At 41.5% G+C, this 19,329-nt stretch overlaps 1 protein-coding gene across 1 annotated transcript; it reads left to right on the top strand.

Annotated features, from left to right (window-relative positions):
- Positions 1-2,733: 2,733 nt before the first annotated feature.
- Positions 2,734-17,324, top strand: POGLUT3 (protein O-glucosyltransferase 3). Its single transcript, XM_056492474.1, has 8 exons — positions 2,734-3,023; positions 7,693-7,890; positions 8,267-8,553; positions 9,308-9,524; positions 10,840-11,036; positions 11,987-12,181; positions 13,119-13,223; positions 14,064-17,324. The coding sequence occupies exons 1-8, from the start codon at positions 2,798-2,800 to the stop codon at positions 14,187-14,189; spliced, it is 1,551 nt and encodes a 516-aa protein (XP_056348449.1). The 5' UTR covers positions 2,734-2,797; the 3' UTR covers positions 14,190-17,324.
- Positions 17,325-19,329: the final 2,005 nt, after the last annotated feature.

Genomic DNA, 19,329 nt, shown 5'->3' with positions numbered 1-19,329 from the left:
CCAGCGGTCACATCAGCTGCTGGGCTCTGGCCTGTCTCCTGCACAGGCAGGATGTGCTGCCTACAACTTGCCTTGAGGTGCCAATACTCCACATAGGGGCCAAGGGTAGGGTTTGATGAGTAGTTTTACAAGGTGATGAGCTCCACGTGGAAATCCCTTCAGCTGCAATTAGGCCTGAGCGAAACCTGGCTGCCACGTGCAGTGTAATAGTGTGAGACTCATCACGGTCTTTCAGCCTTAATTACTACAGCCAGTGTTTGTGGTACCTGAGCTCAGTGATGCAGCCCTTCAGCCTGGCTTCAGAAGGAAACATGGTTTATGAACTAAGGTGGTTTTTCTGTCTAGACATTGGTACACACAGTAGGTCATGCATGTAACCAGATGATCTTTGAGCATTCTACCATCTCGATGACATTTGAAAGAAGGGACAGAAATTTCATAGTTTCATCAAAGGATAAGTCAGGGTGGCTGTGACCTCAGAAGGTCTCTGGTCCAGCCTCCTGCTCACAGCAGATTGGCTTTGAGGTCAGGGCTGGCTTCTTAAGGCTTCATCCAGTTGAGGCTTGAAAATCTCTGAAGATGGAGACTGGACAGCCTCTCTGGGCAACCTGTGCCTCAGCCTATAACATGGAGAAGTTACAGGGTATCTCTCTCTTTTCAACTCATGCCAGTTGTTTTTCATCATTCTGCCCTGCAAGATCTCACGATCTTCCTGGGGGCTTCTGTGAGGTCTACCCCCTTATCAAAGGTATCTCTTAACAGGCTTAACAAGTCCAGCTGCCCCAGTTTCCTCTCACAGGGCCGGTGCTCCAGCTCTGCCATCTCAGTGGCTTCTCCTGGATTTGATCCAGTTTATTGATGTCTTGTACCGAGGAGTGCAAGGCTGAATGTGGATCTAGATGTGGTCTAACAAGCACTGAGCGGAGGCGGATAATGACTCCCCTCGACCTCTGGCTCTGCCCATGTTCATTCAGCCCAGGCTGCTGCTGGCCACTGTTACTGCCAGGGCTCATGGTGGCCCATGGACTCCCAGGGCTGCTCCCTCAGAGCTGCTCCTGGGAGCTGGTCCCAGCCCATACCAGAACAGGGATGGCTCCATCCCAGGGACAGGGGCCAAAGAGCAGGTCCTGATCCCCCCACTCTCCCTGCCATGGCTCACAACACCACTTCAGCCCAGCCTGGGGCCATCAGTCCCTGCCCCACTGATGGCACAAGTCACTGGTCTCCATCTCATCTGACCTGCAGATTGATGTCCCTGCCTGACCTCAGCCCTGCCCTGCACCCTGAAACACTACACAGGTTTTCTCTCACCTGTTGGGAGTATCACCCATGGTATGTCAGTGGAGATCTGTGGCTATCTGAAGTGAGGGAATTAAAGAGACTAAAAAGTAAGGAGGAAACCAGACTTGATAATTCCCCCTTCAAGGAACCTGTTTTTCATGGTCTGTATGCACAGAGACTTGAAGTTCATGTTATTCAAAACCAGGCAGGATTCATTTGTGCTCTCATTGCTTTGCATGTGAAAATCCAGGCTTGCCCAGAAGCTTGATTTAATTCTCCTATGGCCTTGTCAGCCCTCCCATCTACTCATACCTTGAAATACTTCCTCGTAGCAGCAAATGATAAAAATTATAAAGCTACCTTAGGAGACAAATAATTGGAGTTTCTTCCTCTTTATTAGAATCCTAACATTTTAAATCCATACAATTACTTTGTTGCTACATTTCCTAGAGGATAGCACTGTGATCCCTTTTTCCCCCTCACCAAGCATCACAGCAGTGATGAGGGCCACCAGCAGCATCTCACCCACAGACCTCAGGAGCATGGGTGCGTGTCTGAGACTCCTCTCTGGGACAGGGAATTATGTGTCAGTGCGTCCTAGCAGGGTCCCTGCTCGGTCCTTCACTTTAAATACAATTGCTATGGGAAATCCTAAAAACAGTGAGGAATTTTTAATTATGTCAGGCTTTTGAGCTTTTTCCCTTTCACAGCAATCTCTGTACATCAGCTCACAAGGCAGTAACGGGAAGCTATAGGGAAATACAATTTTTTCCCTTTTAAATTCCAGGACAGCTGTTCAGCTGCCGGCTGAGTTGCATCTAAACCACAGGTAACGCGTTCTTGGAGGGGAGAGGTCCACACAGCCCGATCTTCTGCTCTCCAGCGGGGCCGCAGAGCGCCCACAGGGAGGGAAACCTCTCGGGACAGCCAGAGCAGCGGCTCCGAGCCCGCTCCCATTCCCACAGCGGCTCCGGGGAAGCGCCCGGCTCCGAGCCCGCTCCCATTCCCACAGCGGCTCCGGGGAAGCGCCCGGCTCCGAGCCCGCTCCCATTCCCACAGCGGCTCTGGGGAAACGCCCGGCTCCGAGCCCGCTCCCATTCCCACAGCGGCTCCGGGGAAGCGCCCGGCTCCGAGCCCGCTCCCATTCCCACAGCGGCTCCGGGGAAGCGCCCGGCTCCGAGCCCGCTCCCCATTCCCACAGCGGCTCTGGGGAAGAGCCGGCTCCGAGCCCGCTCCCAAGCCTGAGCCCCGCGGGCAGGGCACGGTCCGGGCGCACACTGACAGCCCTGTGCTGGGACAGCCTCTCAGCCCCCACCTCCCTGGGGACGTGGCCGGAGCAGGAAAGCGAGGCAAGGCGGCGCTGGTTCAGCCGCCCAGGGACAGCGCGGCCCACCCCTCGCCTCCCTCCGGCCCTGCCCGGCCCCGGCCCCGTCGGGCCGCCCCGCGGGGCGGGGAGCGGGCGGGGGCCGCGCAGGCCGAGGAGGCCCCGGACCCCGCGCGGTGGGGCCGCAGGGCGATGGGCGCCGCAGGGGCCGTGGGCAGCCGCGGGCTGCTGGTGCTGCTGGTGCTGCTGGGCGCTGCGGGGTCGCTGCTGCCGGCGGCGGAGCCCGCGGAGCCGGTCAGCGCCGAGCGGAGCCTGGCCTGGGGCCCCGGGCTGCAGGCGGGGCTCACCGTGCCCGTGCGGTACTTCTACATCCAGGCGGTCAGCGCGGCCGGACACAACTTCTCCCGCTCCCCGCCAGGTACCGATCGTGTGCTCCGGGGCGCGGAATGGAGACCCTCCCCCGAAACCGGGCTGCGGTTTCGCCGCAGAACCTGGCTGGAGGTGCCCACCCCTTCCCCTCTTCCCCTTCCCCTTCCTTCTTTCCTTCCTTCCTTTCCCCGTTCCGTGCCGTGGCAGTGCCAGCGCTGTTCCCGGGCTGTCGCCCGGGACACGCGGGATGACAAGCGAAGCACATGATCAGACCCTGCGTTCTTCTGCTGCTGCCCAGTGCCTCCTCTGCTCTCACCATGCTCTAAACAGTGGGGAATTTACAGCAAAGAACCAGTGAGCTAAGAAAGAACCATTGTTCCTGCAGCTAGGACGTAAAATCCCAGTGCATTGCTGGGAAGTGGTAATGTAATGGTTTTTAATGCCGCACACACACCAGTTGCTTAAAATTTCTGTCTCAGTCAGCAGAGCCCTCTAGGCTCTGTTATCCTGCTGCTGCACCGTTAAAGAGTGATTTTCATTTGTTGTTTACTCAGCACAAGCACAAACCATCACCCCATGAAACTTCTTCTGAGGGTGGGAATTGGGTTTGATCTTGCAGGCCAGTGGTATGATGCCAGTCAGCTGTTGCTGCTGCAAGTTAACTCCACACGCTCTATATTAATCGTTTAAAACTGGAATAAAAATTACTTTTGTGTCACAGATTCCATAATGAAGATAAGCCTGAGATAGCCCCAGAGGAAATCCTGTGTTGCTCATTTACATAGAGTAGAAGCAACTTAATTTGCTGTGTGTTATTTGCTGTTCACAGAGATGGTACTGAGAGGGCAGCTATCAAGTATGCATGGTCTCTTCATGTCTTGTTAATTAGAAAGCTGCTGCTTACAGAATTAAAGAGTCTGACAGAAGCATGGATACTTCAGATATTTCAGGTCTGGACTTTCTCCATCTGCTGTTGCAGCTTGGTGCTGGATGTCAGCACAGTTTTGTAGTTGCAGCCCAGAATGCCACTGCACACTCACTGCCAGTGCAGTGGAGGCTGAGAGCAGCTGCACAGGGAGAGCCTTGGGTTCAAACAACAGGTTGCTAAAGGTGAAAAGGTGTGAAGTTCAGCTGGATTCTCATGCTAGTGTAAGTCTTCCAAGACAAACTGGTAGGACATGGGTACTGAGAACCTAGTTTTGATTGCAGTGTGCTCGTGTGTGTTCGTATTTATGTTAATAGATTCAGTGTCCCAGGAAAGTTTCCAATGCCACCTGGCATGGAGTGATCTCCATTCATGACCTGCTGTGGCCTCCAGTCAAAGACAGGGCATGTGTGCTTCCAGCAGGGAAGAGCTGTTGCCTCAGGCTCAGCAGTTGCTAACTGCTGTCCCATGCCAAGAATTGTTTAGGAGAGTGCCAAGGATCCTTAAAAAAATAGTGGTAGAGTTGATCATATTTCCAGTGCATGAGCACTGTTTAAAGTATTTATAGAGACCTTGACTATAAACTTCTGTTCTTGAATGATTTAAAATGTTCAAATCTGTATAATGTCATTAGGAATTACAATTAACAATACTTATTCAGGCACCACTCTCCAGTATAAACTAAATACATCTCAAATGATACCTGTTGAGATAGCAAAGAATCCACATTATCACCTCCATTGCAAAACAGGAACACTATGATGAGAGCAGCAGAACTGTGGTTAAGGCATAACATTTGTGAAATTTGTTCAAATCTATTAAACTGTTTCTTGTGTGCATTAGAATTTCAGTCAAGTGGGTCAGGACTTTATTATAAAACTTGTATAGCATAATTAGTAGATTTTAAATCCAGATTTGTCTCCTGAATGTCAAGTCTGTTCACCAGAATTGATGTGCACCATTGCACATTACACTGGAATTTCAACCCATAGGCTATAACTGTTTGACCTGCCTCTGTAGGAAGATGTCAAATGATGCAGAATTCATTCTTCCCCTAGAAAAATTATTTCAAAGATTAAGAAAATCCCTGCTGAAAATCAAAACTTTCTTTTAGTGTAATTTTAGTAAATTGCATAGATTTTTTTCCTTTGGATACTTGGATACTGCCTTATCCTTCTTTTCTGCTAGGTTTCATCCTAGGTTTAAGAACTGCCAACCATGTCTTTATATACTATTGACTGTGATAAAATCAGCTGTTAACTATTGTTCAGGTGATCTACATACTCTACTAACAAATATTTTTCAAGGCCTCCCAGGTATTCTTGCAGGTTTCACCAAATGCTTTCAAAGACAGGACATGCTTCTTCCAGCTCTCATTCCAGTGCTGCCAGAGTTGTACATCTCAGTTCACTCACCTTTGTACCTGGGCACTGCAGGACCTCCCTTTGGGTCTTTGGTTGACCATGCATGATCATCCCTGGGCTTTTGTGATGGTCACACACAAGACCTGTATTTGTTATTGGATATGTGCTCTTGCATCCAACTCTCTGAAAGTATAGGCTAATAATTTGTGTGTCTCTTTAATGATGTTGTGATTTCCATCTGTGAAAGTAACCAGCAGCAATTTCAGTAAAACAGTTGAATCAAAAAATCTTCTTTTCAGATCTTTTAATTTCTCTTCAGCATACATGTCAGAAATAGAGTGACTAGGTTTTTTTGTTCTTCCCTAGCAATTTGCCTAAATCAGTGTCTTGTTACCTTTTCCCTCTTTCCCTCCATTTCGTCTCTTGTTCCTCCATGCATGCTCTCTTTTCCTCATGCATGCTCCTCTTTTGCAAGCTTCACAGAAGAAAAAAAATCCATAAAGCAGGTGTCATTATCTGGATTTCTTAAAGTATCCATTTTGACTATCTGTATTTCAGTCTCTCTTCAGTACTGGGAAATTATTTTGTACTTAAAATGCTGTCCCAGATATGTTTTCAGGGTAACAGAGAAGTACTAGCAGTGCTGATTCAACAAGGACACATTTTTCTTTTATAATTCCTTTGGATTGAGAGAAACAAAAAAACATGAGTGAAAGTACCATGGTAACTTCCTCCAAATAAAAAATAAAAATCAGCAAAAAGCTATTATGATTAAGTATGCAGTAGAAGCCTTGGCCCCATTACACAGTGAATGTTATAAATTACAAACAAGAAGTCAGTTGTCTCCAGTGAATTATTTGTACTTACATGAAAAACTCAGTCTTGTTTTTCTTTCCCTTCACTTTCAGTGGAGTTAGCTTTTTCCCAGAGAGCTTTTTTATCAGTCACTTCCCTTATCAGATGATTCCTATGTCTAAAGTGCCACCAACTAAAACTAACGTGTATTTTAGGTAGGTCAAGGGCTCCTCATGTCTAGAGCAGGATGTACATAACCAGCAGGGAAAAAGACCCACGTAGTTATTTCATGTAGGTGAGTAAAATTCAGTAATTTTGACTTGTGATTTCTCAATATTCACTCATTTTTATGACAACTGAAAACTTACTTTTCTTCAGTGGGAAATCACTATACCCAGTAAAAATGCTGTTTAATAAAATGGGTAGAAGGAGACAAAGACGTGATTTCATGGAATGCACTGGATTTGAATACTTCTTCATTTAAATAATACTGGGGGATAATCATAGGGAGAGGGTACTTGGTTAAAGTCAGCTACTTTGAAGCAAGTTAAGAATGGTGGTTTTGACTTGCAGTGACCTTTAGAAGCATAGCTGTTCATTCCTTTGGGAGAGTCATTTAATCTGAATATTCTTGCAAAGTATTTGATTTGAATTCTTTCAAGATCCAGTGATTTAAGGAAGACATGATTCATCATTAAGACTGGTACTTACCACATCAGTGTGTTTATCTGTGGATGCAAAATATAGAGTTAACTGGCATCTCAATCATTTAGTGCTGTTGGGACATATTCAGATTTTAGTAACATTTAGATTTTATCTGGATTTTTTTCAGTTTCATTTATTTCTGTCTGCTACTTGGTGGTAGCATTCGTTGTATTTTGTTCACAATGCTTAGTCTGTCATACCTCATGAATAATTTGTCCCCCTCTATTTTTTTATTAATAAAGTTGACAATGATCATCTGTGATAGAATTAAAGAATATAATAGATTTATGTTTATGAATACTCATATTGTCCATAAATTTTTCTGTATCTTAGTGCATTAATGATGAAATGCTGGTGATCTTTAAGCACAGGTCAGACAGATGTCCAGGGAACATCTCTACTATCATTCTCTTATCCCTGCTTTTCAGTAGCTGGAACTTTAATGTGCAAGACAGTCAGCACCAGCCCAAACCTGATTAATTTGTATGTGACTCCTGCATGTTGCAACTGCCTTTCCACAAGCTGGCAAGTATTCTTTTCTCCTGTTACTTTAACTTGATTTCCTGTCTTTCTTACTCCAGAGGAAATTATTGTTCCTTAGAGCACTAACTTGAAAACTTAGAATAAAATCTAATCTTAGCTTCAAAATACTGTTAGCCTTTCCTTCTGTCTTGTGATCAAATATTTGACTTTTTATCTACACCCACAGGTTTTCCATTTAGAGGTGTGCTATGGCTAAGAAATTTGGTAGGATGATATTTCATCACTGGAAACTAGTTTTACCAACTTGGTATAATTGAAAATTGTAGCGAAAAATAAATTAAATTCTGTGTTCTTAATTCAGTGGAATTGGCTTCTTACCTTTATTGAATAGATGTGATTCTAATAGCTTAAAGTGATTTTGTCTGGTTTTATTTTCCTCTTGCCAGGGAAAACGCAGTTTAAAGTGGTAATTAAAGCACTTTCTCCAAAGGAAGTCACCAGGATTTACGCCCCTCGGCCTTTGGATAGAAATGATGGTACATTCCTTATGCGGTATCGGATGTATGGAAGTGTCACAAAAGGCTTAAAAATTGAGATACTTTATGGTGATCAGCATGTGGCTCAGTCACCTTATATTTTGAAAGGTAAGGGTATTTTTTGATATAATGTAATTTGTCAAAGTTCTGAATTAGGATATATTTGAAGCTGCAATACCCGGGCTGTGGACAACTCACACAATTCTGAATCCCCCATGTGCTTGGCAGGTTCACAGAAATGGAGCTTCATTTAGCAGAGTCATTTCACCCTGATAACACAGAGTCTTGTATTTCTGAAAAGAGAAGAATGTTGCTGTTTTCTCAGTTACGTTGCAAAAATCCAGAAATTATAGGAAGGATGATTTCCCAGGAAAACTGTAGAAAACATGGTATAAAAAATGCCAAGCCACTTAATGCCATTAACTTATAAATTATGTGTGCTGTAGAATCACAAATACAGACTCTAGTGCTTTGTTTTCCACAGAACCAGTTTATCATGAATACTGTGACTGTCCTGAAGAAGACTCTAAGGTCTGGCAGGACATGATGTCCTGTCCATCCCAGGAACCTCAGATTACAGAAGACTTCATTTCGTTTCCCACCATTGACCTGGAGCGAATGCTTAAGGAAATCCCAGCCAAGTTCAGCCAAACAAGGGGTGCTCTTGTTCATTACACTATCCTGGATAATCACATCTACCGGCGCTCCCTGGGGAAGTACACAGACTTCAAAATGTTCTCCGATGAAATGTTCCTGTCACTGGCCAGGAAGGTATCAGTTTGGATCATGTCAGACTGTTAAGGCAATATCTCAGAATCACAAAGTGGTTGGGGTGGGAAGGGACCTCTGGAGAGCATCTAGTCCAACTCCCTGCCAAAGCAGGTTCACCCAGAACTGGTTGCACAGGATCACCTCCGGGGTGGGTTTTGAATATCCACAGCTTGTCTGGGCAGTCTGCTCCATGGCTCCATCATCCTCACAGTAAGGAAGTTTTCCCTCATATTCAGATGGCGCTTCCTGTATGTGCCTGTTTCTCCTTGTCCTGTCACTGAGCACCATTGGAAATAGTCTGGCCTCATCCTCTTGACTCCTGCCCTTAAGATATTTGTAAGCATTGGTAAGATCCCTTCTCAGTTGTCTCTTGTCCAGGTTAAATATGGCAGTATTGCAATTGTTGTTCTATCTTCAGATGTATAATTCCTGAAGTAAGATTTGACATTTGTTTTTCCATCAAGACAGCGCTGTGTGTTAGGAGTACTGAGTGGGGGCTGGTGCTGGCAGTAATGAAAATGCTTGGACAGCTCCAGGGGCTAAGTCCCACCTGCGAGCTGTTTTGTGGCCCTCTGGGTGTTCTTTTCGTACTTGCTTGCAGGGCAGGAGCTTGGAATTCATACATTAAGCACAGCTAAATCTGTGAACTGTCCAGTAGGTGCACTGAGTCTGCGTGACATGGGAGAGCTGAGGAATGGATTTAAGAGTGACAAACACTTCTCTGTGTTATTATCCTTTCTTGGTACACATTTAGGTTCGCCTTCCTGACGTGGAGTTTTATCTCAATGTTGGAGACTGGCCAGTTGAGCATCGGAAAGCTAATGATACACCTGGTCCTGTACCTGTCATCTCCTGGTGTGGCTCTGTGGATTCCAGAGATATCGTCCTGCCAACGTATGATGTAACCCACTCCACTCTGGAAACCCTGCGTGGAGTCACCAATGATCTCCTTTCCATTCAGGGAAATACAGGTGAGTTCGAGACTGTGAATTTTAAAGCAAGTTGCATTCCAATAATGTGTTAAAGTCTTCAGTTCAAAGTGCCCTAGGACATCTCTGAATGCAAGCAGCTTAGTCTTTACAGATTGCAAACGCTTTTCAATGCTGCCAGTAAGCACGTATATATTTTAGAACCAAAATTTAAGAAGTCCAGTTTGCAATAAATGAATTTTACATTAAAGGTATCCAGAAGATACCTGCTGTGACCTGGCAAAGGAAAACTAAATGTAATTAAAAGGCCTTTCTCCTCAGTAAAGGGCTCAAATATGTTTCTTCTATTCAAATAGTAGCCTTTTCCTGACTGTGTTTTAGCCCAGTGTTCTGTTTGCAAAAAATTAATTTGAAACCTGAAAGAAGTAAGGTGAAGTAAGGCTGTGCTGCAGCCTCTTTCAAATGAGAAAACATTATCCATATGAAAAAATACCTTAGAGTGAGATCTCTCAAATTGCTTTTCTGGCTTTGAAAGAAGAGTCAGCTTTACTGACAGGTGTCTTCCTGCCCGTCAGGAAATTAAAGAGTACTTAGGGATCAAACAAATGGTATAAGCAATACCTAAGGAGTAAAACTGGAGTGGAAAGTTATTTATTTTTATTTAATTAGTTCTCAGTTCTTCTTTTCTTTATTAGTTTTTAAATTAAATATTCAATTAAATGATTAGTTTGAGGCTTTGTGTGTTTACTTATTTAATATAGCTGCTTTTCCAATTAGGAGACGGTAAGAGACTACTCAATTTAGTAGGTCCTTTAGGGAGATTTTCAGCAGAAAGGTAAGGAAGGGCATAGTTAATGTTTTTAAAAGCAGGCAGTAAGCAGAGATTAAGTCTTTCAGACTCATGCTGAGTGTTTAGAGGACACAACATAGCCATTTATTTTCTTTTAGGGCATCATTAAGTGGTTCTCTAACTAAATTGCTGGGTAACAGAAGTGGATTTTACTGAAGAAATTTGGTTATTGTGGCAGGCTTTATGGATGGAGAATTGCTTTAATAGTATTTTCCTTACTTATTTTATTGTAATCCCTTATATACCTTTCAAGATTGTTGAGGTTATTGAAATAAAAGATTGTTGAGTGGAAAAGCAATTCTTGGGTTTTCCTTTTAAGAGTTTCTTATTCCAAAATTCAAAACAGAATTGGGAGTTAACCCTGTGATTAATAAGTGCTTATGGGAAACCATGCCCTACCATGTCTCCAAGTGCAATGCCACTGTCAAACCACGTTCTTTATTTGCATTGAACAGATCCTGAATATTTCACTGCTGTTTGCTTTGCCTTATCACTCACTTCTCACAGGCCCCTTCTGGGAAAACAAAACTGAGCGGGCTTTATTCAGAGGTCGAGACAGCCGAGAAGAGCGTCTCCATCTTGTCAAGTTATCCAAGGAAAATCCAGAACTACTAGATGCTGGAATAACTGGATATTTCTTCTTTAGAGAAAAAGAAAAAGAGCTGGGGAAGGCTCAGCTGATGGGCTTCTTTGACTTCTTTAAGGTAGCAATCAAATTACAGTTTTGGATTAATTTTTCTGTTGTGTTCTTACCAACTGAAAAGACAAGGCTTACTTTTGTTAATTCTTTTCAGTAAACAAAACAATTGTGCTGTATGGGAGCATGGGTCCATGCACTGTAGATAAACCACCTGTAATCAATGTCTTAGTGTGATGCACATGTAAAGAAAACCAAGAAAGACCTTTAGAGAGACATTTTTGCTTATTTTTATTTTTTAGTAGACTGAGAAATTGGATTTCTCACCATCAAGGTTTCTTTTATTTGGGGTAAATATGAAAACTGTGGACACAACTTATATCCATTGGAACTACACTGTGGATGTCAGTGTCTTTGTAGTGACAAATCAGAAAAATATATGAGTGGTTTTGTTGTACTTTAGGATACAAATTCTTCTGCAAGAGAGATAGAAAAAGAAAGGGGACAGAGACCTGTATAAAGCCATTATAATATATAGCAAATGAAATTCTGCTCCAAAGATTGATGTTTCAGAAATGCTGTAACGGCCAAGTACATTCATGGTTACTTTTAGTATAATGTTTCAGTTTATTTTATATAGTAATACATTTCAGATTATTCTACATAATAATGTTAAGTCAGAATAAATTTACTGAGTTTGAATTGAAGTATAGATTAGTTTTGTTTCCTTCCCTGCTGTGGCCCTTGCTCTATCCCAGGACACTTCAGTAGGACACCCATCAGGCAGTTCATGAGACACAAAGGTTCTTGACTGTCATCCTCGTGATGAAAACAAATCCTTTTTTCCTTTATGTTATCCAGAAGACCATGAAACTTCACATGCTTAATGCTAAAACAAGTTTGAAGATGAAATTTAATAAACATGATTACTTCTTGCCTGTTAAAATAATACTTTATACAGTGTTCTCATTCTGATACAAAACATTTCACCTTTTTTCCTCTCTCTACATGCTGTAGTACAAATACCAAGTGAATGTAGATGGCACCGTAGCAGCTTACAGGTTTCCATACCTCTTGCTGGGTGACAGCCTGGTATTGAAGCAAGATTCCCAGTACTATGAACACTTTTATATTGGATTAAAACCTTGGAAACATTATGTTCCAGTTAAGAGAAACTTAGAGGACTTGCTAGAGAAAATAAAATGGGCTAAGGTAAGTTCCATTATTGATTCAAGTTCAAAGTGATAAATAAACATGTAAACAATTTCTCTTAATAGTCTCTTCTTTCATATTTACACATAAATGTTTTGCATGAATGCTATTGAGATCCTTGACTAAAGGAAGTACATTTTGTTGTTAGTACAAGATGGGAAGGCCTTATTTGATGTAACCATCTCTATTTAAGGCAATACTTAAGTGTTCATTTTAGGTATGGCAGAAGACTTCATGAGTCAGAGCCTTAGTACACTGACTAAGGTAATTGTGAAAGAAACAACCAGATTCCTAGATACTACTTAATTAATGTTATAGCTCTTTTAGGCCCTGACTAGAGCAGAAGTTGCTGCATGTTCTGTTTAAATGTAAAAAAAGTACTGCTCTCTGTAAAGTGCTCAGAGTGAGAGGCTGGGATCCTGTAAGCACACATACAATTGTGTGATTGAAAACACCATTTGTAAGGTTAAAAAAACACAGGAGGAGTTTCTCTTCCAAGAATTCTGTAATTCTGCCTAAGGAATCAGAAGAGAATACTAAAAGCTTTGAAACATAGACCTAGTAAGCTTGAGAATAAGAACATGAATTCATGCAGTTATTTTTAAAAAGAAGATATTGAATTCCATTGCATTGGACAGGACAACAACTATGGTGTTGTCCTCTGTAAAACTAAGTAGGTCTGGGGGATATCAGAACTGATTTTGAAGAGGCTTGGGGCTTGGACAAAATCGTAGAGCAGTAATCAACTGAGTTTTCAAAATTGTACAGTTAGTCATGGAAGTTATTATTGATAGCCCTAAGGTAGCAGTAGTGACTATAAAAGCAATCCAGTATTTTTAAACAAATCTGCAATTTTAATAAAACTTCGAATGCTAGTCAAGCTTTGAGTAACTCACTGATTGCTCTGTTATTAATTTGTTTCATCTGAATTTTCCAGGAAAATGATGAGGAAGCAAGAAAAATTGCTAAAGAAGGACAATTAATGGCAAGAGAATTACTTCAGCCTCACAGGTTTTACTGCTACTATTATAAAGTGCTCCAGGTGAGTACAATAGACCACTTTATTACTCTCCTCCCATCTACTGCTACCAATGCTATAAATTTCATGTTCAGTCCTTACTTAGATTAATAGCAGACATGGTACATATTATTCATGGGAGATCAGTGTGAAGAGCTTGCTAAACCCTGCTTCCTCATTAAAGAAGCTACCTGACGTAATAGTTATTTTACAAAATCGGAAATTTTTTTTGCCTCCATCCCCAGTCAATCCTGTTTTCATTGTTACTTGGTATTTGGTTTCTAATAGATCTGTAGGAGATAATCTGTATATCCAGTTTTCTTCACTTTTCCCTTTCTACTTTTCACACTTACATCATGAGCTACTCTACTACAAAACAATTAATATATGGAAAAGAAGTTCCAGAAGTGTGACTAGTAGAGTATAGGGGATGAAGTAGTCATTTCTTCCTTAGAAAATGCAAATCTCTAGTGAAAGAAGTTTCTCCTCTCTGAAAGTATGGATTTCTTTTCCTGTACTGCTATGCAGTTAGATGCTTCACAAGCCACAGGTTAACAAAGTTTGGAACTGTTCAGTGTACAAAAATGACATTTTTATGCATTATCTGCATAAAGTGGTTAGGCACAAATGATGACAATATTCAAGTTACCATAATAATAGGCAGAAGCATGAAAGGAGGTTTTTAGAGGCAGTGTAGCCTGTTAGTAGGTGTGTTACAAAGACACCTTGTGCAGAGGTTGTAAACAATGACACAAGGAGCCTGGATAAAGGTAGGCTTCTGAGTGGAAGGGAGGAGGAAAATTCTGCTTCATGAATTATATGTTGGTGCTTACAGCATTCTTAAATGTTGTTTACATATTTCAGAAATATGCCGAGCGCCAAGCCAGCAAACCTGAAATACGGGATGGAATGGAACTTGTACCTCAGCCTGATGACAGGGACTCAGTGTGCAGTTGCCACAGGAAAAAGCCTTTAAGGGAAGATCTATAACTGTACTGGATGGAGAAAATTACCCACTTAAAATGCAAGAACAGGAATTAAGCTGTGAAATCTAAGACTCTTATGCAGTAGCAGACATGCTTAGTTATATATTCTTCTTGTATTTTCATGCCCTTTTTCACGCTCATTCTGATCTGCAGTGTTGGTTCTCACAGTTTTGACTCCATGACCACCAGACAGCCACTGAGCCTGCAGTGGGGAGTGTCTGGGGGATTTGTTTGATGTACTGCATCATCAGGAAGAAGAGCACAGAGCTGCTCGTGTTCCAGATGGGACCTATTTACCAAAGTTTTATGAGGAACTAGTCACCACAGATGATCTTGCTGTGAGTCAGTGCAAGTTATTCTAAAGAAGCATTTGTGATGCATTGAAACAGTGTTATGATTTCTTCATAAAGTTTACCTCAGTGTTAGATTGTTTCTTGTATACAAAACAATTTTTAAACTAGACAAAGAAAATGAATATTTTAGATTTACAGAGATCAGATCTGATCGTGCTTTCAGATTGTTTTGTGGTCAGTCCATGATGGGTAACATGATACAACGCTCATCAATTTTAGAGGAAAATGGAGAGGAGGGGGAGAGATTAGAAAAATATGTTTATAAGCATCATAGCTGTGAATCACCAGAATTAAATGCTACTTTAAAGCAGACTCTGTAGCTATCACAATCACAGTGCTTTGGGTGCCAAGTCACCACCCTGAAGACCTGTTCCCTTCAAGTGACTGTGAATGTAGGCACAGATCCACAAAAGCACTCGTGTCTTAGTTCAGCAATACTGTCTACAGTATTCTAGACTACGCGACATCTGAAATTTTTTAGCAGAGTTTTAGACCACCTAGGTTTAACTTTTCTGTAATAGTCTAGAGGTTAGAGTCCTTGTAAAGCAGTTGGGAAGTGGGTTGTCCTCCTTGGTTTAATTCAAAGCCTTTTTTTTCCAGAGGGTGCCTTTGCTTCAGACTGGACAAGAGGTTTTTGGGTCTTCTGCTGAAGTTCCTGTGCAGCTGTGAAGCTTGCAATGCAAAATTCACAAGGACAGTAGGAGCTGATCATACCTTTGTGATAAAGTCTGCCTTTGGATGGGGCAGAAAAAGAATCCTAGGCCTAGATGCAGCTCCAGATACCTCCACTGATTTTTGCCCAAGTTTGTCTACTTCAAAATGCATAAATAGGAGGCACCAATACCAAGGCCAGTGCCCACAAGCACCCATTTTTGTGTTTTCATCTTGGCTAATGCAGCCTGCCTGAGCAGCTCCTGACTCACTATAGTCAGATAAAAGCTTTAATGGATACCAAATTCTCCCTACACTAAAAAGAGTGGAGATGTGTTCAAGACAGTGGACTTGTCTGATTGACCTGGTTCACAAAATTTAGTGTTCTACACATCATGCAGGGTTTTTTCTTGGTTCACACTGCAAATTACAGCAAATTTCTGCATTAGAACGAAGAAAGGCAGTATGCTAAATATGGAAATATCTTCAGCTTTCTAAAGAGGTCAGTGCAACTTTCCATCAGTCGTTTATTACATTATGCCAGTTAAGAAAAAACCTGTATCATGTTGCTCTAGCTATAATCCTCTTTGTTCTGATTCTAACACTCATATTTACAGTGGTTGTATTTTTACTTAGCATGAAAATCAGTCCTAGAACTTCAGGCTATAAATATACGTTAAGCTCATCTGGCGTAAAATTTTCTACATCAAAGTTCAGGAGCAGGGTTCCATTGCTGAAGCTGGCACTTAAGACAGAGTATGTGCTCCCCTTTTGTTTTATATGTACAGTCATTTTTACTGTATTACATGGTCTTATTTTGGGAAATTACCCATTATGCCATGTGCTTTTTATATTCACCAGTGTTTATGGAGGTGGTGTGCTCAGTATGCATTTGAACTACAAAGTTTTCCACATACTTCAAGAGTCCAAAAGTGATTCATTTATATTTTTTAAAATGGGAGAGAATAGAGAGAGTCATGACACATACTTCATCATTCTTTGGAAATACCTATGTAGGAAAACTTGCCTAGCTTGAAACAGAAATCTTTCAAACTGAAAGAAGAATCAGATAAAATTTAAATTATGAATATAAATAAATGTGAATATTTTATCCCTCCTTTCTTCCCTCATAAAAAGGGAAAGAAACTATTCTTAATTCTTTTCTGCCAAAAAAAGTCCTTGCTTTTGTAATAAGCATCACTTCAAAGCAAAGACTAGTTTGTCAACAGAGTGCCTTACAGATGTTTTTATAGCTTACAGGCAAGAAATACCCTGAAAATACTACTGCATTCATCTTCTTGCTGTAATTTAAAAAAGAGAGATAGTGGAACTTTTACTACTAGTCCATAGTAATTTGAGACAATCTTGTTCAGTTTATAACTATAGCTCTTTCAAAGGTAAAATAAGGCGTAGTCTCTCTCCTTTCCATTGGTGCTACTATATGCAGTTTAAATTGGGGTGAAGAACAATTGTAACAATTGCCCCATCAGGCCAGAAAAGATGTCAGATCTATTTGAGTTTGATGAGAGGATGATACCCATAGCCTGCTGTGTTACAGGAAATGCTAAACATTGAGTAAAACCTGATTTTGCAAGTAAAGTGTAATACATGCATTAAACAGCATTTGTAAGTGGCATACATAGACTGGACTTCGTATTATTCTGTGGTAGTTCTTGAACAGTGACTGTTCAAAGGTGTAAAAATCTCTTGTTGGTGGTAGTTTTGGAAAACTATTACTGTAGCACAGTACTAAATTTTGCTATAGATATTTCAGTTTTTAAGTAGAGAGTAAAACCTGTCCTGTTTTCATCAGGGATTTACCAGTGATGACGGAGACAGGTTTATTTGTTTGAAATAGTATATTCTAAAGCCTGGGGCCAATGTTTTCAAACACAGGAATTTGCAGAGAAGGGGTTTGACTCCCAGAAATGTTGGGAAAGCAGTGTCTTTACCTAGGGTTCTTTATTTTCAGATTTCTTCAACCTTAACAGTAACTTCATATAATGAACACTGCTTTTATGTTACTCTGTATGGTTGTCCTAATATATTTAGGCACCCACATTTGGAAATACCCAACCTCAATTTCATCTTGAAATGAGAACTGATTTGTTGAACATAAAGGAGATACAATTTCACATATTTTTAGACTATGTTTTTTTACATTTACCTGAACATCGCCAATATACTCATTTCGTGACAGAATTGTGCCAGGCCCACCTTGTAGATTCATAATTTAAAAAAACCCTATAATCAAGGCTCATCTGATGGAATGTTAGATTCAAGCATCCACACCGGGAAGCATACGCCCGACATTTATTACATTGCAAAGTAAATTATTTAGTTAGGGAGGAGAGCTGACAGGGAAAACATACATCACCTGTTGGAGCACGTCTGAGAAGCTTGCAAAGAAACTATAATAAGGAGCATTATATAAAAGAAGCGTTATATAAACTTATGATATTATCAGCCCCTTTAGCACTGCAGTTTTGCAGAGATTTTGTCTGTAAGGGCGGTGATGAAGTGCAAGATTTAAGTGCACAGGATTTAACAGCTAGAATTTTCTTGCCTGTGAGAGGTTTTATAGCATTTTGATGAGGCTATATGAGTAAAAATGCTTGAGTTTTGAGTACAGTGCTTCTGTGTTGAGTTGTTAATAGGAAAATCTATACTGCAGACAGTTATGGCACTAATTTTGGATTTCGCTGTGAGAATAAGGGAAAAAGGATTATTTGCGTGTTTGTTTGAAGTAATTTTAGACATTGTAGCACATTCCTTAATTGAGTCCCATCATGTGAGCAGTGACAAGCAGGAGGTGCAGGTACTAGCAGGAGTGTGGCCAGCAGGTCAAAGCAGGTGTTTCTTCCCACCTGCTAGGCAGTTGTGAGCTTACAGCTGGAGTCCCATATTCAATTTTGGACTCCCCTGTACAAGAAATACATTGGACATGGACCACCAGGATGACAAAGGCAATGGGGCACATGGTGTATGAGGACAAGCCGAGTGAGCAGGGTTAGAAGAAGACTTCTCAGAGGGACACAGCAGAAATCCTAACAACAGACACAAGCTGCATCGTGGAAATTTTCAATTAGATAAGTGAAAAAGAATCCTCAACTGCTATCCCCAAGGAGATGAAGCTTGGTCTGTGCAACCTCCAGATGTTCATTTTTCTGTGAACTACATTTCAGTCATACAGCAAGCATTTATCTAGTCACATAGCAGAAGGATGAACCCAGGTCTTGAGTGTCTCCAAGAGGCAAAGTAGCGTTTCTGTGCTGACACTTTTGGCACTATTCATGGTTATGTCTCCCTTGATAATACTGAGAAAGTTTTGCATGCATTTTTGTGTGGGCTTGTAAGGCTATAAAGTTATATCTTAATTACACTTTTATAATATTAATATGTATAATATAATAATTTGCCTTAGTAATATACATTATCACAATATATCCTAGTCATGCAGTACACAGAAGATTTGACAGAAATGAGATACATTCATGTAGCATTACAGGCCTGGACTGAAAGTGCAAGACCTGCTCTTTCAAGAAGCTGAGTATATACTTCACAGGTATGAGACAGTTGTAAAATATTGTGAATACAGTTATGAACCATCAAAGTAATTGATTTTAAGCAGTCAATGAGAATATGAATGTATTTATTAGTTATACATATGCTTAAATGCCAGCATACTCTGTAGGCTACTGGTGAATGAGCATGACATAGTCCCATCTCACTCCCAGCACTAAAAAAATCAGTCAGGATCATCCATCTGTAGCACAGGTTCACAGTGTAGTGTGGAGAGACTCAAGATAGCTCAGCAGAATGCCAGAAGCGCCTACCCATACAAAACATGTGAAACTTGATAACCTTCCTGCTGAAACCCCACAAAGTACATTATCCTGCATGGAACCTGGCTGAAAGAATCTATCTGAATCAATTCAGCTGTGCTTGTCAGACCTCAGCTTCCCCTGGAGGTTATGAAACTCAAAGAGGTCATTTACCATTAGCAGATGGTTTTGCCTATCTTTGAGTCAATGGTAGCCACACTTTCAGCTATTCTTTGTGTCCCAAAATGCCCAGCCAAGCTGTTTCACCACTCCAGCTGCAGAGATCTGCCCTCTCATGCTGATACCCACGATAAAC

This window comes from Oenanthe melanoleuca, chromosome 1, assembly GCF_029582105.1.
Source record: "Oenanthe melanoleuca isolate GR-GAL-2019-014 chromosome 1, OMel1.0, whole genome shotgun sequence".
Taxonomy (NCBI): domain Eukaryota; kingdom Metazoa; phylum Chordata; class Aves; order Passeriformes; family Muscicapidae; genus Oenanthe; species Oenanthe melanoleuca.
Note: the sequence above shows the minus strand (reverse complement) of the source record. Positions and strands in the feature narration are given on the sequence as shown.